The sequence below is a fragment of the Medicago sativa genome, chromosome 1 (assembly GCF_051527215.1).
Source record: "Medicago sativa cultivar Bolivia chromosome 1, Bolivia_mono, whole genome shotgun sequence".
NCBI lineage: Eukaryota > Viridiplantae > Streptophyta > Magnoliopsida > Fabales > Fabaceae > Medicago > Medicago sativa.
In genome coordinates this window covers 52,839,792-52,864,144 of record NC_140749.1, presented here as the reverse complement: position 1 = coordinate 52,864,144, position 24,353 = coordinate 52,839,792, and the positions used below count along the sequence as shown (strand labels likewise).

The 24,353-nt window shown below is 35.1% G+C and overlaps 3 protein-coding genes and 1 non-coding gene across 5 annotated transcripts; 2 read left to right on the top strand and 2 right to left on the bottom strand.

The window, feature by feature from the left end:
* LOC146955304 (small nucleolar RNA R71) lies at positions 1-107 on the bottom strand. Its single transcript, XR_015025155.1, has one exon. It is a non-coding gene; the product is annotated as a small nucleolar RNA R71 (small nucleolar RNA).
* Positions 108-10,074: 9,967 nt separating this feature from the next.
* Positions 10,075-10,695, top strand: LOC146955303 (uncharacterized). Its single transcript, XM_085748149.1, has one exon. It carries the CDS (start codon positions 10,075-10,077, stop codon positions 10,693-10,695), a length of 621 nt encoding a protein of 206 aa, XP_085604275.1.
* A 785-nt stretch (positions 10,696-11,480) lies between these two features.
* LOC146955302 (uncharacterized) lies at positions 11,481-14,442 on the top strand. Of its 2 annotated transcripts, none has more exons than XM_085721031.1 (2): positions 11,481-11,600; positions 13,174-14,442. In XM_085721031.1, the coding sequence occupies exon 2, from the start codon at positions 13,188-13,190 to the stop codon at positions 14,145-14,147; it is 960 nt and encodes a 319-aa protein (XP_085577157.1). In that variant the 5' UTR covers positions 11,481-11,600; positions 13,174-13,187; the 3' UTR covers positions 14,148-14,442. The 2 variants fall into 2 exon arrangements, with proteins under 2 accessions (XP_085577157.1, XP_085577152.1); XM_085721026.1 differs by lacking the exon at positions 11,481-11,600 and adding an exon at positions 12,298-12,636.
* Positions 14,443-16,267: 1,825 nt separating this feature from the next.
* LOC146955301 (uncharacterized) lies at positions 16,268-23,642 on the bottom strand. Its single transcript, XM_085721068.1, has 8 exons — positions 23,350-23,642; positions 22,325-22,693; positions 21,980-22,239; positions 20,642-20,783; positions 20,159-20,530; positions 19,900-20,031; positions 18,995-19,123; positions 16,268-18,880 (listed from the first exon to the last, which is right to left on the bottom strand). Exons 1-8 carry the CDS (start codon positions 23,428-23,430, stop codon positions 16,637-16,639), a joined length of 3,729 nt encoding a protein of 1,242 aa, XP_085577194.1. The 5' UTR covers positions 23,431-23,642; the 3' UTR covers positions 16,268-16,636.
* Between the last annotated feature and the right edge of the window lie 711 nt (positions 23,643-24,353).

Here is a 24,353-nt window from a genome sequence, read left to right as displayed (position 1 = left end):
AAACTGAGAGATCAAATCACACGATTCACTCAGAAAGATGGGGAATCTTTTTACGACGTGTGGGAGCATTTCAAAGAAATGCTTAGACTTTGTCCCCATCATGGTCTAGAGAAGTGGCTTATTGTTCACACTTTTTACAATGGTCTTTCATATACCACAAAAATGACTGTTGATGCAGCTGCAGGCGGAGCTTTAATGAACAAGAACTATACAGCAGCATATGCCTTGATCGAGGACATGGCCCAAAACCACTATTAGTGGACTAATGAGAGAGCCATCACTGCTTCTTCACCCTCTAAAAAAGAGGCAGATATGTATGAAATTTCTTCCCTTGATCATCAAGCTACTAAGGTTGACGCACTCACACAAAAATTTGACAAAATGAATATTAGTGTTGTCACACCTGCTCCTGTTTTACCTCCTTGTGAAGTATGTGGTGTATTTGGCCATTTTGGCGTTGATTGACAACTAGGTAGTGTTGTTGAAGGTGTTGAGCAAATGAATTATGCTCAATACAACCAACGAATGAGGCAAAATCAAATTTTTTATAAAACTCCTCAGAATTCCTACGGACAAACAGCACCACCTGGTTATGCAAACAACCAGAGAGTCCCTCAGAAATCTAGCTTGGAACTTTTAATGGAAAGTTATGTTATGAATCAATCCAAGCAGCTCCAAGAGCGAAAGAATCAAACTGGATTTCTGAATGACTCTCTTGCCAAACTCACATCCAAGGTAGACTCCATTTCTACTCATACCAATATGCTTGAAACTCAAATCTCTCAAGTAGCCCAACAGGTGGCTGCTTCCTCTCATACCCCGGGAGTCTTTCCAGGTCAAACGAAGCCAACCCCAAAGCCCATATAAATGCTATTACCCTTAGGGACGGTAAACAGTTAGAGGACCTCGTTGTGAAAACCACAACTATCAAGGGTGAAGAGAGTGACAAACCAAAGAGTGAGAAAGCCTTAGGAGAAAGTGAGAAATATCTTGATTCACCACCGTATAAGTCCAAAGTTCCTTTTCCCCAAAGGCTTGTTAAGCCTAGCTTGGAGGCACAATTTGAAAAATTTATTGACATGTTAAAAAAGATTTACATCAATATTCCTTTTGCTGAAGCTCTGTCTCGCATGCACCTCTATGCAAAAATTTTAAAAGATATCTTGTTAAAGAAAAAAAAACAATAGAGGGTAATGCGACGATAGCCTTAACAAAGGAATGTAGTAATGTCTTAAAGAAATCGCCTCCAAAGCTTGGAGATCCAGGTAGTTTTTCCATCCCTTGTGTGATTGGGAGTGAAACCGTTGAGAAATTCATGTGCGACCTAAGGACTAGTATTAGTTTGTTACCTTCGTCCCTCTTTAAGAGGATGAGAATAGGAGAGTTGAAACCTACCGAGGTGACCCTGAAATTAGCTGATCGCACCACCATCCACCCCGTCGGATTTATTGAGGACATCCCCGTTAAAGTAAGAGGGATATATATCCCGACTGATTTTTTTGGTAGTAGACATTGAGGAGGACCCTAAAGTCCCTATCCTTCTAGGAAGACGTTTCCTCGCTTCTGTCAGAGCTATCATAGATGTTAAGGGTGGTAGGATTGTTTTTCAAGTGAGTGATGAGAGAGTAGGATTTGAAATGGACACTTTATAAGGACCTTTTTGATTATTCTTGTTGAATGATTAATGATCATAGTGTGAAAGAACATTTCCTAGCGTCATCTACACAATATGATCTCTTTGATCCTCCTTGAAGGTGTTTCTAACTGTCAAGCTAATGACTTTAAACGAGCGCTTCGTGGGAGGCAACCCACGAGTTTTATTGCTTTTATTTGTTTGTTTTGTGTTATTTTAATTTGTTTTGCAGGTATTTGTCCAAACATGATACGAAAAAAGGAAAAAAAAATTGAGCCACATACCAGAAAGCTTGGCACGGCCAGTGCCTGTGGTGGCAAGGCCTTGCCTGTCCAAACCTCCCAAAAACCCTCATTTTCCAGAAGCCTGCGCATGGCCCGTGCCTGTGGTGGCACGGCCGTGCGCGATACTCCCTCCTTTATACCTCAAAAAATTTTCTTCTTCTTCCTCATTCACACAACATAACTTCTTTCATCTTTCAACTTCTCTCTCTAATCCTCCATAACCTAAACCTTCAAACCTCCATAACTTTCTCCAAACTTCACCAAATCACACAATTTCTAAACCAAATCAACTTTAAACTTCACCCCAAACACAAACCACCCATCAAAAACAACTATCATCCATCACAACCCACAAATCCACAAATTTATGTACCCTAAAGACCTAACCCAAAAACCTCAATTTCTTCATAAATCATCACCACAACACTTAAACTTCTTACTTAAAACCCAAACCCATCACTAAAACCACATTTCCCACATAAAACCTTACCAAAACCTAACCTTCACCAAAACCAACCCAAGTTAAACTAGGTCAATGGCTTCAAAAAGGAAAGGAAAGGAGATTGAGAGCTTAAGAAGTGGTGCAGGGAGGAAGAAAGCAGCAGTCCGAAATCACGACATATCATTCAAAGATGATGAACAATGCGATAGGTATAAATCTCTTATCTCTAGACCTATCTCTGCTTGTAGGTATCCTGATATTGGTACCATGAACACACTAGGAATTAGAGACTATGTGATTAGGCTGCTGAATAACCTAGGTTTAGTCGAGATGTAGAGGCCTATGCGGGGATTTGAAAACTTCACTTATGATTTCTTGAGCTCTCTTTCCTTTACTAAGGATAAGTCGAAGACGGATAACCCCAACCATAGAGTCTCATTCAGGCTTTTAAATGTTGATTAAGAGATGTCTTTGGAAGCTTTTTGTTTAGACTTAGGCTTCATGAATGCGGGGTATATTCATGACTCTTGGGATGAATCTTTAAAACCGGCCGACTATGACCCTGTTGCCTTTTGGAAGAGTATCACCGATTTAGCACAATATAATTCCCATTCCAATAAGGCTTGTAATATCCACAACCATGTGCTTAGGCATATTCAAAGGGTTATGGCTTGCACCATCTGGGGTAGGAAAGAAGTGGGGACAACTATGATCGATGAACTGTTTATGTTGTGGGCTATGTTGAATAACCAACCTGTGAACACATGCTATTATTTGCTTGATTATCTTGTTTCCGTTGCTAAAAAGAAACCGGATGAGAAAAGTGAAATAGTGGTAGGTGGAATCATCACCTTTATTGCTAGGAAGATGGGAGTGGGTGAGGAGAATGGGATGAATAAGATTGAGGGAAACAATAGGCTAAATTTAGATACCCTCACCTGTATGCTCATTGTGATGCCTTATGGCCCATCTCACATGTACCAATATGAGCTTAGACTCTCTAAAGCTCTATGTCTGTTTATTCTGCCTAACCCAACTAGGATCGATCTAGGGGTGGCGGAAAATTTGCTTTATGTTGGTACTAACCCACAAGTACAAGATGATGGTGATGATGGTAATGATGAGGATGAGGTAGATGCTCACTTGCATGATGATCCGGTGCACCATGACCATGAAGCCGGTGGACAATATGACAATGACCGGTGGACATGGATTCAAAATGAAATCCAAAGGATGAGCACCGAGCAACAAAGACAAGATGCTGAAATTTCAGGGTTACGCGGTGATGTCCAAAGAGGCAATCGTATGCATGAAGAAAATAAATGCATGCTCTTGAGAATGATGCAGCACCTCAACCTCCAGGATCCTCCACGGGGTCCCCAATAAATTGTGACCTTCCCCTTTTCCTTTTCCTTTTATTTCTTGCTATTTTTTTATTTCTTTTTAAATCATTGAGGACAATGTTTCACCCAAGTGTGGGGGGAGCCAATAAAGTGTCGTGTCTTGTTTAGTCAAGTGTCGTAGTGTTTCCAAACTCCCTTGAATTTTAATTTTTTGTTTTGTTTTGTTGCGAAAGGCATGTAAAGCTGCTTGTTTTTATTGTGAATTATGACATAAAATTTTTGTTAAGTCTCTTCCGAAATGGTTGTTTCTTGTACATGAAAGTAATCTCTTGTGTTTTGAGTGTTCTTGCTATACCCACATCATGTTTTATTGTGAAAATTCTCTTCGAGAAAAGCACAAATCTGCAGTCTTTGAGCAAGTGTGTAGGTAGGTATTTTAAGGAGCACGTTCTAACTTTAGTGGTAAATTGACCCTTAAAAATTTTTCAAAACTGAAAGTAATATAAGTTTGTGTGGGGAATAAAAAGGGCAAAAAAGACATCTAATATAAATAAATAAATAAATAAAGTGAATGAATAAAGCAAATAATTGTTCAAAACTTCAAAACATGGATGGTCACCTTATATTAAACCCGTAGAACAGAGGCAATGGTGTATCAAAAGTAACCTCTTTACTAGCATCTGTCCCAATCCCCGAATAAATAAATGTCAAATGACCAAAGAATTCCCACCTTCTTTATATGAAATGAAAAAAAAAGAACTTTTCTCGGTTGGTTTAGTGTTAAGGTTAAAACTCGTTTCCTCATAATATCTCTTACACAGGAGCAAGAAAAAGTTGGACTACACACACACACTCACTTAAGACTTGTTGTTGGGTTGAATAGGTTCAGGAGAAATGCTTGAAGCTGTGATTAGTATACGCTTGAGACAAAGCCTTGGAGGACACAAGAGTTTTTGATTGTATTGTCATATGTTAAATTTTGTTTGTGCTGCTAATGTTTATGTCTTTTGCTTGAGGACAAGCAAAGATTCAAGTGTGGGGGAGTTTGATGAGTTATAAATTAGTGTTTTTTATATATTATTTGAGTCCGTTTTATTTAGATTTTATTTTCTTTTTAGAAATATTTTTCTTCAATTGCAAGTTATTTAATTTCAGGAACAAATATTCAAAAGATTGCGTCTTGGAGCAAAAGAAAGGTGATTTGGAGCTGATTCGAGGCAAAAATATGAAGATTATGTGCAAAAATACAGACACAGCCCGTGCCTTGAAGACACAGCACGTGTGCCTCCAACAATTCAAAGCCAAAAAGCCACCAGAGAGCTTGGCACGGCCCGTGCCTCCAGCCACACGGCTGTGCCACCACTCCAGACAGCCTTTTGCTTCTTTGACAAGTTGCTATTTAGTTTACTTCTGACCTAAAGTCCGTGGTTTCTTGTGGAACATTCTATTGATGTATTTCTTGGAGCTTAAGTAGTTGTAGACTATAAAAAGAGTAGCTAGCAAACATATTCAATCATCTCTTGTTCTTGCAAATAATAAGTGAATTGTTTTCTTTGAATAAAAGTTCAACCTTTATCTTATTTTATCTTCTTCTTCTTCTTCTTCTTCTTCTTCTTCTTCTTCTTCTTCTTCTCTTCTATGTCTACAATAAACATGAGTTAGTAGACTCTTCTTGTCTTGGGATTGTTGGATGAGTCTAATGACCTAATCCCTATCAAACCAAGTCTCGAACCCTAATTTTATGTAAATCTATTTTCTAATCTATTTCTCCGTTTTTATAATGAATTAACAAGTATTAAATCAATAAACCGAAAGGCGAGGGTTGATAGTTGTTAATTCATAATCACAAATATCAAACGAAAGATCGAAAGAAGAAGTTTTGATATTGTAGAAGAAATCGAAACCGTCAAACTAGGACTAGGAGATAACACGGAATGTATTTCTCATAGTATTTTTTTTTTATATTTAATCAATTAAAACCAAAAGTTGCACGTGGGCGTAGCCTTTACACGTATGTTCGTGAAAATTCATTGTGGCATTTTCGCACTATTTAGCATTGCTAATATAATTTCCTTTGTAATTTACAATATGTGACTTTGAAAAAATATATGTTAATTATATACTCCTTCCGGTCACTATTATAAGCAAATTTCTACTTTTTAGATTCATTTAATAAATGATGTATGTGGTCTACAATATAGACCACATACATCATTTACTGAATGAACCTAAAAAGTCAAAATTTGCTTATAATAGTAACCGGATGGAGTACTTATCACTTATCAATGAAGCATTAATGTTTTCCAATCATATCATATACTATTTATTACTTTCTCTTTTTCCAATTCTTATAAAACTAATTACATTTCTTAATACGTGTGAAGGTGATAAAGTACATTTATTTTTTTACACAAGTAAACAGAGTTTGGATTTATATCATTGGATATTTTCAATTTAGAACCGTTGGATTATAGCATTGTTAGTTACGAGTAGATAGATATAAACCTTGTATTCATTATTTGCATAAGCATTTGAGGAGTCGCTTCACTTGCATATATACATCACCTTCCTCAGTAAGTTTCTTTCATTTTCATTTGCATTTCAACTCTCCATTCTATTGTTTATCATCACTTCAAGGTCTTATATTTTCATCTGTACGAATTATTCTTGCTTGCCGTTACCATTTTTTCATTGTTTATTCGTGTGGCTATTACCTTTCTTTTCTTCTGTATTGTCTAAATTTCATGATTCGTCATGTTCTTAAACTTAAGAGTAAAATTTGTAAACCTTTAAATTAGTGTATGATGATGCCATATTGTTACATTTTTGTTTTTGTTTTGCATTTATCATTTTCCATTTATTTTTTTAGGGAATCATTTTTCCATTTATTTTTTATTCTTTAAATTAGGGTTATTTTTTGCTATATTGCTCAAGTTTTAGGACCCGTTTATTTCTTTTTGCTAAATTTCTCAAGTTTTTGATTTTTTTTTTTTTAATCTTTTTTGAAAAGGTTGTTGTTCAGTTTTAGTTGTTCTTAAAACGGTGGCTAAAGGGACCATTTTTTGTTAGATTTTTAGTCCCTCAAATTTTCCATCATTATTTTTGGTCCCTAATTTTTAGTCAAATCGTGTTTAACCTTCATATTTTTTAATGAAATTTTGTAGAAATGTGTAGAATATTATGACAATCACTCCAAAAAAATAATTAGAACTTTTTAACAAAACATGAATTAAATATGAATTTTTAAGCACCAAAAATATTTTAAAAAAAAATTATATTTAATTCATGTTTTGTTAAAAAATTCTATTTTTTAAGAATGATTGTCATAATATTCTATCCATTTCTGAAAAAATGTATTGAAAAATATGAAGACTAGACATGAGTTGACTAAAAAATAGGGAGTAAAAGTGGTGATGAAAAACTTTTGAAAGACTAAAAATCTAAAAAAAAAATTAGAGGGACTAAAATGAAAAAATACATTCTCTACAAAATATTCTCTGGATAAGCTGATGTGAGCTTGTGAGCTTGTAAGTTATAAGGAATTACTAATTTTATTAACATCTGCTTAGTAAACAAAAACTTTGTTTGTTCTGTTCAAAGCATTATTCAATCCCTTTTCTTTTTTCTAAAATTCCTAATGTATTTCTGTCCGATATATGTACAATTAGTTAAATGTTTCATAGGTTTTGAGTGGGTTATTGGGTTGCTGTTCAATCTATGCAACTTCAACAAACTCCTGTTTATTTGACGTTTTCCTTAACTCATCTTTTATAATGTTACTATTTCAAAGAGAATGGATCGCGAGACACCACGTGGAAAACGTAGCAGTAGGAAGAGGAAGGCTACACCGGCTGAGAATGGCAACGGCACAGCAATCTGGGATGACAATTTTCCATTTGGAGTCTTTATCGATAAGCATTTCATTACAGAAAATAATCGTGAAGTATATGAGCAGTGGGGATTAGAAAAGTGCTGCGGTATTTTCCAAGCAGCACTCATTCGATTGGTCTCGGTTGCTCGTTGGATGGAGCAAAAGGTTGGTGATTTGAAAAAGAGCTGCAGGGACCATGTTGAAGAGAATACTAAATTGAAAAATAAGTTGTCTGAATCTGAGAATAATGTAGGGGAAATGAAGCGAAAGTTCGAAGATATTGTTAACAAGTTGAATGCAGAAAATGAAGAGTTGAAGGAAGAAAACAAACAGTTGAAGGCTAAAGCAGAAGAATTAAAAGATGAAATGTCAAAGCAGCACAATGCTGGCTTTAATGAGGCAGTCAAACAGTTTTTAGCTTCAGTACATAACCTTAAACCTTGACTAAGTTGGATGATTTAAAATTATCCAACTTTAGTTTGGATAGAATGTTTACCTGGATGAAGGATGTTACAAGGTAATGAATGACCTTAAACTTATGTCGCTGTACCCTTTTTGAACTTCTATGGCTTTAATTTTGTGATCCTTAACATTATAAACGCAAAGAGAATTTAAAAGCATTTATCATGTGATCATTAATAAAATGGTTAAATATGTTTTTGGTCCTTACAAATACGTCAACTTTTCGTTTTAGTCTTTTTTTTTTTTTTTTTGAATGGCAAAATATATATATATATATATATATATATATATATATATATATATAAGAAGAGCAACTGTACAAATACACCAAAAGGTCGTCCAAGGACACCCAACACACTCCACTAGGGTAAAACCTCTAACCCCACAAGCGGGGAGGGAGGAGAACCCCAGAAGCACCACCTAAACAAAACAAAACAAAACAAAACAACAAGGAAAACAAAGAGACACCGAAAAGGCACCCCCGAAAAGAACCACCACAGCCACCGCACCCTGCAAGGAAAAACACAAGGAGGAAAACCCAGGAAAGACTAAAAGTTGAAGAAATTTTTTAATAGGTAATGAGTATTCTTCAATTTTTTTTAGTCAAAAAAATAAATAAGTTGAAGGAAAATTTTAAAAGGACTAAAACGAAAAGTTGGTATATTTATTTATCGAATAAAAACATATTCAACCCTTGCTAAAACAATAAATAAAAGAATGCAGTTACAATTTGTGAGTATAAATCGTGTAATTAACAATAGTTGTTGTACAGAATATACCATTTATTTACTTGCATGTTTTGTTGGTGGTAAAAAAATTTTACATCGATTATTTCACAACACAGGGGAGCTACCCATGTCCCTTGTATAGTGATTTGAAGAATTTTATAAGGTAACGCGTATTCTTCAGTGTAAATTACATTGTTTGAATCATAAATTTGGAGAATTAAAAAAATAAAGAGATTTTATTAATTGTATATTTTGATTAAGCTAAATTTAGACAACAACTAACGGATATTCTTTCTCTCTCAAAAAAAAAAAAAAAAACTAACGGATTTTCTTCACTAGAGAGCAACCTATTAAGATGTTTGTCCTTCCTAACTCCAAAACCTTAGTCACCACTAGAGAATCAACATCCAGTTCAAAAGAGCTAAACCCTTCAAGCACTCCCCAAAGTTCAGCAACAAAAGCACTACATTCATAAACCACCAGGCCATTCTCCATCCGTAATAACACCTCCACACCCGGCACGTCAGCCATCACCATACGTATTCAACTTCGCTCAATTTTCTGGCGGAGGCTGCGAACAAATATTGCTCAACACGAGCATTTCGCAAGGTTGAAATACTAACCAACCTGACTTGAAAATAATCAAAAGCAATCTTCAACACATCTTGACCTCGGTTAATTGGCCTAGTAAAATTATTTTCATGCTGCTTCTTGTTTCTCCACGTCCATAAACAATGGCACACCGTTGCCTAGAAGTCGCTCTAAGCACAACCATTCCTCCAGTTCACATCGTGGCACGAATTGAAATTAATCCAATTTTGCAAATCACACATGAAGAATTGTTATCTTCTATCAATAGAAACCATATTCAACCACACATGCATAAACAAGAGAGCAATCTCTTAAAGCACGTAAACTTGTTTCTTCAAGGATACCACAAAAAGAGCACAAAGGTTGGCCAAACCCCATTTTGCTTTTGTTGTAATTAGTATTTAATCGATCATGTTTGAGAAGCCAAACAAAATGCCTTTCTCTCTTAATGACATTTAATTTCCATATTTTCCTCCGATCATTGTGTTAGGCCCAACCACGATTTCTAAGATAGTATCAGAGCATCTTCAAGATTCATCGGGTCACCTGCCAGTGGCGGAGGGACCATGGGGGCCAAGGGTGGCCGTGGTCCCCCCACGTTTTGCAATTTTTTTTTAATACTAGTAATATATAGTAATATATTATGTAGGATAGGGTAAATAACATAGCATGTAGAACGGTGGTCCCCCCCCCCCCAAAAAAAAATTATACTAGTAATATATGATACTTGCTAGTTTAATCTCTAGCACAAAAGCACTAATTCAAAATCTCAGAAACTCTAGTTGGGATTCTCTTCTAGAAAAAGTCATAGCTTTTTGCAACATCGGTCTCATTCCAATTCCTGATATGAGTTCTTCTTTTTCTGATTTAATTTGGTCTCGTCGTCAACAGGACTATGTGACAGTTGAACATCATTATCATGTAGACATATTTAATCCCATCATAGATTTTGAACTAAATGAGTTGAATTGTAGATTCAATGAGCAATCAACTGAGCTTCTTATGTTGAGCAGATCTTTAAATCCCAATGATGCATTCAAGTCATTTAATGCTGGTGACATTTGTAGTCTTGTTGAGACATGGAGATCACTTTCATTTCCATTGATTGATAGAGTGCTCCGACTTGTTTTGACTCTTCCTGTGTCAACAAAAACAACAAAACGTGCATTTTCCGCTTTGAAACTTATAAAAACAAGGTTGTGCAACAACATGAAAGATGATTTTCTCAAAGATTACATGATTGTTTATATTGAAGATGAGGTTGCTGCAAAATTCACATCAGATATGATAATTGATGATTTTGACTTCATGAAACCACGACGATTACAACTTCAGATGTAATGGATAGTTTATATATATATATATATATATATATATATATATATATATATATATATATATATATATATATATATATATATATTTGACAATATTAACTTTGAATGTAGTTTTTTTTTCTTTAAATATGTAGTGCATTTGAGAATTTATTTGTCTTTACTAAAGTATACCTTTTAAACTTGGTCCCCCCGATGTTTAAATCCTGGCTCCGCCCCTGTCACCTGCTATCAGGTTTTCACTATCAGGCCACCCACCGTTTATGTCCATGAACCAAGCCCAATAGAATATGACATGATAATGTGCTTATAAGTGGGACAAATAACGGTGGGTATCTCAAAGGTGTCTCAAAGTCAGGTAGGAAATAAATAAGGGCATCCACCCACCGTTTATTTCCCTAACGGTGGGTTTTCACTATGAGGCCACCCACCGTTTATTTCCCTCCGTTTCAAATTAGGTATCTCAAAGGAACAAATAATTTGGAAAAAAAAATTATAAAAAAGGGCATCTAATTTAAGAAGGATGAAGTAGTAGGTAGCTATTAGATAGTTAAGTTAGTGGATGATACGTAACACTTAAGAAACTTCTTTTTATGTTGTATTTGAACTATGTTTAGCAACAAATTTATTCTCAAATTTTAATGTGAAAATAACACAAATCATTTTTAGAAACCTCAGTACATTCTAAAAATAAATAAAGGTAGTAGGTAATTAATTACCCTCGTAGTTATTGAGGGTAAAAAGGGTAAAACGTCACCTATAGTACTATAGTATAGTACGCTGCCTACTACATACAAGGCTCCAACTTTTCACTGCAAACTCCGAGAAAGAAAGAGAAACACATTTTGTGCAAAGACTAAAGAGGCTTCACCATTGTTCTTGTCTTCAAAACCATCTTCTCCCTTAAGTTTGGTGAGTTTTCTCATATATTTTTTTTCTACTTTTGACGTTGGAATAAACATGTTCTAAAATTTTGCATGTGCTTCTTGTTGAGTTAATAATATGCATTTATTCTCTTATGAAACCTCAATGTGGTGTTGTGTTGATTTCATGTAATACAATTTCTACCTCTGTGTTAGTTTGATTTTAGCATGGGTAGATTAAAATTTGTTCTTTATGAATTGGGACATTAGACTAAGAATAAGACTTTCATGCATGTTCCATTAAACAATTTACTGGTTTATGATTAAGGGTCTCTTTGTTATGGCTTCAAAATGTGATTTTGTTTTAATAAAATTTAAAGATTTTTTTTAAAAAAAAAAATTGAAGTTAATTTCCTTTTGGTTACTGTAATAAAAATCTTTGTCTAAAAATTTGAAGCTCATGCATTTGAGTTCATTGTTTTGAGAAGAAAATAAAATAAATTTTTAAAAAGCTACTAGGATTCTAGGAATAGTTTTTCATTTTAAGGTTAAAATAATTTATTTAACAAAATGATTTTTAAAAATTTGAAACAAACACTATTAAAATAATAAGATTGATTTTTTGTTTAAAAATATAGATTTTTTCTCAAAAAAATCCCAATCAAACATGTCAAAAGCTAGATGAATAGATGAGTCTTATTTGTTATTATTGATGTTATTGTTGTTTCGTGTGTTTCTGAAATGAGGTGTGGAAGTGGTTACGTTAAATGAAATGGATCATTTTGAGTAAAGAACCATGTTTTCAAAACTTCTCGTGGGTGTGCCAAATTGTTTTCGTCAAATTTGTTTCCTTTAAGTTATTCTTACCTTTCTTGTTTTCTTTATATTCAATTGATAGTTGTATTTTGGTTTACTTGTTTTTTATGATAAACATCCCAAGGTAAGAAACATTCATTAAAAAAAACATGGTCTCTAGAAAAGTCGAAGGATGCGGTATGAGCCAAACAAGCAACGCTTTCTCTTGCGGTTATTGACATCTAACCTAACCATACCGCGAAAGAATTTTCTTTCCCTTCTCTTTCCAGGTTCATAAATCTAACATACTTTTGGTTCTGATCCTTATTTAATATGTTTGATCTAAACACAATAACATTCACAACAGTATTCTTAAATATGATTTATCGGTTAAATGTTGTGTCGTGCGTGGTTTTGGTTTTTCGTTGATCATTGTCAATCGGTTTAAATCCTTAATAAGTTGTTGATGAACTTAATTCAAAAGCACTTTGGTGCCTGTCATTCTTTTATGCTCTATATGTCAATTGAATCATGAGGAGTTCAGTCAAAAAGGAACTTTGCTTTCAATTCAAAGTCATCTATATTGTTTTCTCTTATTTTATAACTAAATTCTTTAGCATCTGAGCTAGTTACGAATTTGCCTCGAGTTACAACTTAATTCTTCTGGTTGAGTCCAAGTTCCCCCTCATTAGCAATACAACATATTAAGTTGGAGGAGGATGGAGAGGTCCTATGGCAGTGTTTGAGTAGTTTCTTCGAAAATTCCTTCATTAATTTTCTCTCTTTCGCTTACAACTTCTAACCTGGTTTTCCATTTGATTTTTCAGGAAGAACATCCACAATGTTGGTCAAAGAAGTGTCTGGGAAAGAGTTACGTGAATTTCACGGACAAAGTAAGACGGTGGTTGGTCTTATAAGTAACTCTCCACAGCCACAGGAAGCTCTATCCAATAATTCCGCGGTCACACCCCTCATAAAATGTAAGAGGGTGGCTGATCTGATAAGTAACTCTCCACAAGAAGCTCAATCCAATAATTCCCCGGCCACACCCCTCATAAGTGTTGAAGTAAAACGGCCTCGACTGGAGGTTTCCAATTCACCTCCTGTGCTAATTCCTAGAAGCAGCCCGCCTAGTTCTTCTGAAGGGGTGGATAAAATGTGGACATCGTTTTTCACTGAGATCAAAAGCAGTGGTGATGGTAATGCCACATCAGTCTGTGATGAAAATTTCCCATTTGGAGACCTTATTGATAAGCATTTCAGTAAGGAAAAGTTTTCTGAAAAAGTTAAGGAGATGGAATTAGAAAGAGTACTCCAAACTAGCCTAACAAATTCTGTTCGAACAACCTTCCATCTTTGTGTCATGGCGCAAAAGTTAGGTGATAAGGTAAAGGAAAACAAGGCTTATGTTGAAGAGATTGCTGAATTGAAAAAGACGTTGACTGAAAATGAGAAGAATTATGTTGGAGAGATTACTGAATTGAAAAACAAATTGTCTGAATATGAGAAGAATATGGTTGAGATGACTAGTCTGAAAGATGAACTGAACAAATTGAAGAAAACTTTGGAATATTCAAGCCTGGAAAAGAATCGAATGGTAGCAAGGGAAAAAGACTTGATGGATGACATTTCGAAGAATAAAGTAAAATTACTCGTAAACGAAGATGCTCGAAATGTTACTGTTAATAAATTGAAGGCTGAAATTGAAGAATTAAAGGGTAAAATTTCATTACAGTACAAAGCCGGCTATGATAAGGCGGTAAGGCAAGTTGTATATTTTGCATCAGGGCTTAAACCTTGACCAAGTTGAATGAACTAAAGTTATTCAGGGTGTAGAAGATTGTTTTTTGAAGGTGGTTAAGTTGGTTGCTGACTGAAGGAGATTGGGGGGAATGACCTTCTAAACTTCTGTAGCTGGAAACTTAATAGTACATGGTTTTCTAGTAGCTTTATTTTGGAACTTTGGGATTGTATAGTGTCTATAACCTCGTCTTTATATTATATTTTGCTTTCCTCTACAACTATTTTTCTTGTGTGTTTTTAGCACTATCTTGCTACTTGAACTGGTAATTTAAATGTATGTAGTGGTTCACAAATGCCATCGTCTCTCGTCTATAATATACCTTAAATTGTTTAAATTCATAATGCAAAATAAACAAATTTGCTTTAGATGTTGATAATGCCATAATGGTAGCATGGTTTCACAACACAGGGGAGTTACCCTGGTCCTTGCATTGCAGGGATATCCATGAAACCTTATACCTAAAAGAGTATTTGATTATGAAATTTTATGAGGTAATGTAATTTAAGAGGATAATGTCAATTCTTCAATGTAAATTATATGATTTGAATGATAAATTTGGAGAATTTAAAAATGAAGAGATTTTATACAATATATTTTGATAAAAAGCTGTATTTACATTCAAAATTTTATAAAACGTCAATCTCAAATTGTTCCTGAAAATATTTTAAATTACGCAAATTGATTCCTATATGTTCTAAAATTACACATTAATCCTTATTTATTTTCAAACTTTGCAAATTAATCCCTATAAATTTTCAAAAAGCAGATTGGTGCACATCTTGTTATGTAATAAAAGGATACAAGAGAGAGGGAAGGAGAGAGAAATAAACTAAGAGTGGTAAGAGAAGTGAAGAACAATTCTGGAAAAATGTTGAAGTTTAAATCTAGTCATCTACTTTTGTTATGGGTCCAAAATCATCCACTTTTTTGTTCTGCCTAAAATGTACTTTTCTTTGTTATGGGAATTAAATTGTGATGTGTAAATGATGTTACCAGGGAATCATACTCACAGTGACACCATTTGAAAGTGACGTGCACCAAAACCTCGTACTCATAGCCACACTATTTGAAAGTGACGTGCAACAAAACGTGGTTGGGTTAATCAGTATATACAAATCCCAATTCTATTATGCTTACACAAAACTTTAAAAGCATTAGTTGGCACATGGGTGTTTGATGGGCTAAACATGGTGTTTGATATGCTAAACAGTATAAGACATAACAACACAACACAAAAATAGAACAATACAGAACAACCTTTTATGATATTGAATAATTTTTAGTATTATACAAATTTTATGGATAAAAGACTATTTTGGTATTTTAGACAACTTGTATGTTGGACAAAAAGTTGTGTCGTGATTTACTGACGGACAAGAATTTCAGTTTTTGTCTTGTCCCTTGCCACCAGTTTGTAATGTCCCAAAACAATTTTATAAATAAAACATTGTACAACTGAAATTGTTTTGTCATGTCCTTCATTTTTTAGCAAATCAAACGCGCCCCAAATTTTGAATTTCTATCAATGGGAAGCTTTGTTTTCCATACTCTCTGTCGCCAAACATGTGACTCAATGCAAATGTGCTTCTCAATCAAAGTGAAGTTATGGTTTTGGTGAGTCATTTCATATATGTTGTTGCCCTACCAAGACAAGGGAAACGGTTGTTATTTTATAAGCATACTACTATAGGATTGTGCCTCAATGAGTTGTTCACCAATCATTTGGAACAACAGCGATGGGGCATTTTCTCGCATCCCAGCACATAGTTGCCGCATAATCTATCTGTAAGGACTCAGATTGAGCGTGTGGGATGAGTGGTTTGCAGTCTGCAGACAAACCCCAGCACGCACTTCATCCAATATGGACAAAGTAGGATCGTAACGGGTCATTATTAAGGTGATGCACCTCCAGAACCATATACCAAAACGCCTTCCTATTTTCAAGGAAGGTGAGTGGACACTATATGAAACCTACAATTTCTGCAAGACAAAATGCAAAAACTAGAACTGTGTCTCTTCTAGGTCGAAATTATAAGGTTAAAGTGAGATATTCACATTAGAAATGACAGCATGTAATTTCTAATCAAATTAGCACATAGGTTGGGAAAAACCACAAGTAGAGTCAAGCAAACATAGCAATTTAATCACATTGATAATGTTCATTCAAAATCTCCCATATAGTTTCCACAATGAAGCAGCTTTGGTTTGTAACATGACAAAGAAAAAAAAATTGGCACGAACAAATGCCTCTCTTAGACTTATAATTGTAATCTCACAAAGAAAAAAGAAAACCTTCAAAATACACTCACAATCTTTTTCTACATCAAAACAAAGAGATAAATTGAGTAACAATCAACTAATAAATCTATAGAATCAAAATTAAAAATTGCTGAAAGAAGCTTATTGTTTATCAAATTACAAGATACCTCAAACCTCTAGTGCCACATGAAGAATGGGGACTGAACTCCACAACAGTCGCCTTTCTTTTAGAAAATTGTGAACCTTAAGGTATTACTTGCCGCAAACAAATTGTACTCCTCTATGAAAGCAGTCTCTTTCTTATTGCAACCATGATCTTTTTCGACTTGATCATGCAAACTTTTCGAGTTAAAATCTCCAACATTGTCTGAAGATGCAGTAGCTGTTTTGCGTTCATTTGAAAAGGCTACAGGCCCACCAAAATGAAATAAGGAAAAACCACCGTTACTCTCTTGTGACTTGGCAGAATTACTGAGTCGGTCTTCCCCATTCAGTCCTGCTTTTCTGGAATTAGCTGCAACTGGAACAACCCTTTCTGCAATGGATTCATTGAAATGATCTTGCATGGATGCTGGCATAGAAATTTGAGTCGGTTCTTCTCCATTTAAGCCCTTACCTCTGGCAACTGGATGATAAACTGGAATCGCTGCATGGTTAAATTGAGGTGTTGGTTGTTGTAAGGCACCATACTGCAAGCAGAAGCGCGGGTCCTCATTTAAGTTATATCCAAGAGGGCCAGCATATAAATAGTTATTTGGGTGTACAAAGGGCATCAAACCATTTGCGGGAGCGGTTGGCCATGAAACTGGATTTTGATGGTAGTAACCCATCGTCGAAGGAGTCTGAAACACAGGAAATTGTATGTTTCGGTTTGGCATTGGAGGAAGCATGCTTTCAGGTTGAGAACAAACATTGGGGGAAGAAAAACCATTTTCAAAATTTTGGGCAGTTTCTAATACAGGATTCACAAACGCTTCACTTTCTACTACATCCAAGGATGGAACAGATAGCGACCTGCTTGACAGACCCTCACCATTTGCAATATGAGTTTTCTCGATCTCAGGTTCACAACAGTCAGACACGCCCTTGTCAACGCAGGTTGAACTATCTCTTACTTCGTATTTTTGGCTAGCATCTTCTGAATCTGAATTTGAGAATTCTGTATTTTCACGGTTTGAAGAGGTTGTATTATTATCGCCCTCGCTTAGACATGACGAGCAGTTATCAGAACTAGAAATGCTACCTTGACTGTGATCAGAATTATTCATGGCAGATCGCCTCGTCACACTTATTTCAGGTTCCTCAGATCCAATTTCTGTGGAGCTGCAAGATCCTTCAGCTTCTGCATCAAGATCATTCTGACAGCCTTCGGTCATTCCATTTCTCTTCAAATCACTATCATTGTTGTCAATTTCACCTGAATCATCAACTTCATCAACAGGCGACCTGACCGGATCAAACTGAGATACTTGACCTGTGGACCTCAACGTAACATCGGAGTCTGAATTACTACGAGCATATTTATTGAGTGATTCTGTAGGCTCCCAAACTTTCTTTGATTGAAGCATATCCCTACTTGAATAGTTGCCTGAGAAGACTCTGCCTTTGGGTCTTCCACTACTCTCATGCATGTCTACCTGATTATACTTACTACCACGGTAAAACTGCCTAGATGTATCGACTGCAGTTTCAGACTTACTGACGGCTTTCATCTCCCGACTACCTCTGGTCACTCTACTGTTTGGGCTACAACTGCAAGAATGGAAATCATATTTTTCACTCATCCGGTAGTTGGAACTATAGAACTTCTCATTGCAATTATGACCAACATTTCGACCATTGATTTTTGGAACATTTACTTTTGATTGTCTGTTCAATCCACTGATTCCTCTGGAAGATGTTCCGAAATTATCTCCATAGTGTCTTGGCTCAGATCTTCCTACCATCCCTCCTCCATTTTCTGAAACAACTGCATTATGGTACCTGTCAGACCACTTTGAAGACATATCGACTTGAAACTCTTTCCTATATCTAAGTCTTTGACGATAAAACTTTGGTTGTTCAACTTTGTTAGTACCATTCCTGTCATGTTCATATGCAATATCTCCATCATAGTCATCATAAGCACAGTCTTGCGCTCTGAGAGTACTACATTCACTTGAGAACTCTTCATCTTGGATGTCATGATAATCGCCATTTGATAAATTAGGCTCATCTGTTGCAACAACTGAATTCTTGCATGTAAGGGCGTTATTTTGCTCTGCATCAGCGGGTGCAGACAGTTCTTCCTTTACGGCTTCAGGAGAGCTAGGAACATCATTTGACTCAGAAAACTTTCCTTCTTTATTTTTATCCTTTCCTTTTAGTCTTTCCTTTCTTCTAAGCTTTTTCTCCCTTTCTTTTGCTCTTTTCCTCTCTTTGCGCTCTTCTTCTTCACGTTTTTCCTTTTCTTCTTCCTCAAGAAGTTTGGTCTGCAAAAATATCATATATTTAGCATTTAGGAAGTATAATAACAAGACAGATGGAAGCAAGATCTTAGTTTTATAACTAAAGTGTGTTCCTAATAAAAGAATAATAATTAAGACCTGCTTTTCTAATGTGATGATCTCTTTGCATGCTACATGAACTCTTTCCTCCAGCAGTTTTAGAGCAAGACAAACGAATATGCTGTGCGCATTTTGACGTGCTGTTCCCTCTCTGAAAGCTTTTTCTACCTGAAAAGATCAACATAGTTAGATTTTTAAACAAGATGTCTGCACACACAACAACCATGGCCAGTGCAAAATAAACTAAACAGTCATAAATTATATTTGCTTTGGGTTCCAGATCTTGAACTCAAGATCCAACAAATTATGTTTTAGCCTAGCATGTATTCTCTCATTGTCATTAACTAATCTACACCTTTATTTCAAATCAAATGGAAAATTTGTTTAAAATCATGATGCTGGGGCTTTACCAGATTTTATCTCCAAATAAATTATTGTTGGTCATGCTAAAGAAGTTTCTTTTTCATTCAAGTATAAATAAAGTTATATGTCATAATTTGTTAATTAATGCAAATGGATTGAGGATAGCCGCCTCGCCTTTATCTCAAACCAAGGAATTGGTGAAATCACTGTGTGTGTGTGTGTGTGTGTGTGTGTGTGTGTGAAGTTAAAAACAAAGCCTGTGGATGCACTAATCTTTTTCTCAGTATAAAGTTAAATAAACTAGAATTCAATATGAAGTTCAACACACCTAATGCCATCCTAAAGCCAAAATTGAATAATACTCGTAAACGTAGCAATATAAAATTCCATTCATTTGTCGTATTCATTTTTACCCCTCACCACACCAATTATACTGTTTCGTAAGGATTACCATATATCCTTTAACTTTGATAATCATTGACAGTCAAACCAAAAAATTCAGAAGATAATGTAAATATTAATAAAAGGTGGAAAAGAAAAATAAAATATTAAGCACAAAATAGCAATGAAGCAAAGCATACCTGCTCTTTGAATATAACTGTAGCAGCATCTAGAAGAAATTCTCGAGCAAGTTCAGGGCTCTTCGCATGCTTTTGCGGACGGGTGCATTCTCCATCAAGCTCATTCCCGTCTTTGTCCATCAAATCATCATCCTAGAAGCAAGCATTGTATAATTAACTGATGAAACTTAGACAACATTCCTCGTAAATGATTTAAAAATTCCATGAACTTTGGACATTAGAAGGGAATCTAATTTCCTTAATGAGAAACTTGAAGTACCTCTTCTTCTTCCGCCTCTTCAGCATGCTCAAAGAATCTTTTTATACTTTCTCCTTTTGTGATTGTAACATAACCATCCCCTACAATTAGCCTGCAATGTACGCATTCTTGACCCTTTAATGCATGAGCTTTAACACAAAATTCAGTACACCGGCCATCTAATTTCCAAGCTCGGAGGGTAATGAAGCATGCACTCAAACCACCAAGATCTAGACCACTGACTTGGACACAACCATTTGTTCCAACATTTTCAAATTCCAAAATGTCTGATTTTCCTTCATTTGTCCCCACAGCCCACTCAAAGTGATGATACAATCCCACAGTATCAGCAAATGTTTGGCGCCAATCAGCTTGAATCGAGTCATCAGATACCTGAAGGTAGGAACAATATCTAATTTAGTTCCAACTATTTCATACAATGTTACTAAAGACTCTACCAATGAAATCATAACAGATTTAACAGCATAGAAATGTGAGTCACACCTCATACTGAAAGGCAGTATCAGCAACACAAAACCAGCTGGTGCAACGAGGTTCTCTACGCATACGCTTCAATTCTTTTAGTTCCTTGAATTCTCGTATAACATTTCTTCTACAATCTCTGCAAAACCTCTTGCTATCAAACCTGATATATAAAAGGTAAACTTTTAGTAAAATCTAAAACATACAATTTAGTATATATACACAATACACAAATACAACCATCAAGGATGGCATCATTTAGTTTCAACAGCATAAACTATATCATGCTAGAAATTAAATGAAAATCTCATATAGTCAAAATAGCTTGAAAATAAACTTCAGGAAAAGAATTTGCTTAAGAACCAAAGAAAATCATTCTTCTATATCAATACTCTCAAAATAATAGAAGGCAACAAGTTCCCTTTGGGAGTGGAACAAGCTAGCAACCAAGCATAATGTCGAAAATTTTTAAATTGCCAAAGAACATAAAACCTCACTTAATATATGTGTATTTGCTAAAAGGTTATATAATTCCAGAGAGAAAATGCTAGCCAAGAATACAAAATAAACAAGTACTGACATGCCAAAAGAAAATAACAAAGTACGGCTATAATATCATTTTTTTAACTTATACAAGAAAAAGTTTTAATAGAAAAAGGTAACATAAATTATGCATGCTAGAGCTATGTTGGGTTTTGACAAATATTCTCAATTGAAAATGGATTGGGCCTAAGTCTTAACTTAACCTCAAAGGCTTTCTAAAGATATATTATATATAAGTACTTTGGCCATATACCTATTGAATATAAGATATTAACACACCCTTAAAAGATTGGATGTCTAGAGTTGTGGGGTTGAAAGTCTACAAGTGACACAATATTAGGTCCAGATTAAACTCCAATACCATATATGAATTGATAATAAGCATGGCCTAGTGCAACCCCTAAAGCTAGCTTACGTGACCAAAATGAATACCTTGGCCATATTCCTTAGTCCACGGGGTAACTCACAAGAGGAATGGACATTATTGTGTTAAATAAATGTTCAATTATTTTAACATTGTAAAATGGACATATGTGGCAATCACCATGCATTCATGCCTGAAATGTGTTTTCGTCCTTTTCCAAAATGCATTCAATGTAATGAACCAAATAAAAGGTCAACTACAAGTAGTCAATTACCATTGCATGTTGCACCTAAGGAAAATATACTCAAGGCAATAAAGTAAAATAGTTAATAAAATACTTGATACTACTCTTACTACTAATTTTTATAATCAAGTGGAGCCTGAGTGGCTGCTACGGCCCTGCATTATCGAAGGTTAACACAGTATGGGGAATGTTCAAATAAATAGCTCACCTGTACATGAGTCTCTCAATAAAATCTTCTTCCTTCATCCTTAGAAGAGATTGTCTTGTCTCCTCACCCAGTGCGGACCAAAAATCCACCAATGTATCACATGAAAGTCTGGCAGTATGCAGGGCACAGGTTTCCCTTGTTCCATGTCCTCTACCATAACTCACTATTCCTTGGCTTATCCAGCCACGGCCTCCTCCACCACAGGCATCGGGATAAAGCAGTTCCCTTTCCCGCTCCCTAGCACGTGCGCCATCAAATACCTGGTACGATAAAAAGTTAAGCTACAAGACAGGGAAAAGAAAAGGGTTGCATCACGAGAACCCAATACACATACGCCACACTTACAATTTGCAGTCCTTTCAGAGACTTTGAATACAAGTAGCAGTCCATAAGTGTCAATGAACCCTCACGCGTTGTCGTCAAACCTCCCCAAGGATGAACTGATGGATCCTGAATTTCATTCCGGACCCCATTGGAAGTGGACGATCCACCGTTATTTTGATTTTTGAAACCCCCGGGTCTTCCACAAGGAAACTGAACACCTGCTCCTTCTGGCTGCAAAGATTTTCCATACATAACAATTTGCAAAAATCCTTCAAGAAGCAATCCATTGCATCTAGAGCAGTACATATTTTTCCGCGCTTGCTCAAAAAGCATTTGCTTGTCTATCCTCAAGAGTTCCTGCCGAGCTTGTGGCGACAGCTCACTCCAGAACTACATGACAAAAATACACAAAAAAGACAACAGTTAAGGACATTACGAATTGCAAATTCATCTCCACATAAATAAATGCTAACAAACACAGCACATCCTCAAACAATCATCTGCTCCAGCCAATGTCTGTTAGTTATTTTAATAGCCAATGTCAGTCCATACAGAGTTATGCCCCGTCATTAAATAGGCCCCCTCTAGTAGACATTGGGATGGATTAGTCAGTCATCTATTCTGGCCGGATACCGAGTTTTCAAAAACAAAAAACTAGCCAATGCTTTACAATTGAAAAAATAACAATGGTAAACATTAGTAATTACCATTCATACTCAATGGTAACTTTTATAAATACTCAATGGTAATTAACATCAAATTACTGTTATATAGCATAATCAGCCACTGATTTGAACACAGGAAAGTAAACTGAACAACCAATTATCAAACAATCAAAGATTATTGTATTCAAACAAAAGAATAATCAATCAATCAATTTTCTACCACTGCTAGATCCAAAATTCAACAAGAACCAATCATTGGCAACACAAAAACCAATACAAAATAACGATCTAACACCAACCCAGATAATAAAATCAAATAAATAAATCTACAAACTAATAAAAAATCAATTTTAACACAAAAATTGGATCGAGAATTTATACTTTGTGAAGCTGATTATATCCAACAACATCATCACGATTCTTAGACCAAAATCCATTACTGAATTGGGGTAATCCTGGCATTTTGCAATTCAATTTTGATGCAAAAATGGTTTCATTCCAGATTGAATTTGAATTGATGTGAATCGGTAATTGAAGAAGAAGAATGAATCACAGATCGAGAATTGGGAGAGAGATTTAGAGAGAGAAAAAGAGAAGGGTGGTGTGGTCGATTGAGATGAAGATGAGATTTGGTGTCATGTGAGACTGCGTGTTTGTGTGCGTTATGTCATGTCATCATGTACACATTCACATGTACATATATATATGTTGTATAGCTTTAGAGAGAGAAAGACTCGAGGTGAAAATTTATATAAAAAAGCTTAGGTGAAAATCAATATTTTGATTATTAAAGTTTGTGTCAAAAAAAATTTCAAAAAAAAAAAAGTTTGTGTCAAAATTGCGCGCAAATTGTGAAAATTGCGCGCAGGTTTCAGCTCAATTAATAAAAATATCGACTGAAATCGTGATTGGATTTCGAGTTCATGTTTTCCATTTATGTGCGTAAGTTTCATAGTTTATTTACGTAAATTCTTCACTTAAGTTAAGTCAAAACCACAATGGATAATAAAATTTGTTTTAAAATGTTTTAACATTGTTGGATTATCAAAATTGAATCAACCTTAAAAATTTAATTTTTGTTAATGTTTAATGGTTTTTTACTTTATAGATTTTTTTTTATTTTTTTTTTAGGGATGCTTTATAGATTTGATTTTTTTTTTTTTTTACTTCCTTTGCTTTGTATATTTGTTATTGTTATTGTTAGGTACTAATTGTGTAAAAGAATTCCACTATGATGACACTATTTGTTTGACTGGATAATGATGACATTTGTTAAGTTAATTTTCAAAATATGGTCATAAATATTTTATATGGTAAAATTTGATTAGATAATGCGTACAGGATTTTATGTTGGTGATGAATTTAAATACATTTGTACAGTTATT

Coding starts and splice junctions, on each gene's coding strand:
- LOC146955303 (XM_085748149.1), top strand. CDS start 10,075: ATGATACTTGCTAGTTTAATCTCTAGCACAAAAGCACTAATTCAAAAT.
- LOC146955302 (XM_085721026.1), top strand. CDS start 12,540: ATGCGGTATGAGCCAAACAAGCAACGCTTTCTCTTGCGGTTATTGACA. Junction 12,637..13,173: donor TCTTTCCCTTCTCTTTCCAG/GTTCATAAATCT, acceptor TTGATTTTTCAG/GAAGAACATCCACAATGTTG.
- LOC146955301 (XM_085721068.1), bottom strand. CDS start 23,430: ATGCCAGGATTACCCCAATTCAGTAATGGATTTTGGTCTAAGAATCGT. Junction 22,240..22,324: donor CTCTGAAAGGACTGCAAATT/GTAAGTGTGGCG, acceptor TTATCGTACCAG/GTATTTGATGGCGCACGTGC. Junction 18,881..18,994: donor TCATCACATTAGAAAAGCAG/GTCTTAATTATT, acceptor ATATTTTTGCAG/ACCAAACTTCTTGAGGAAGA.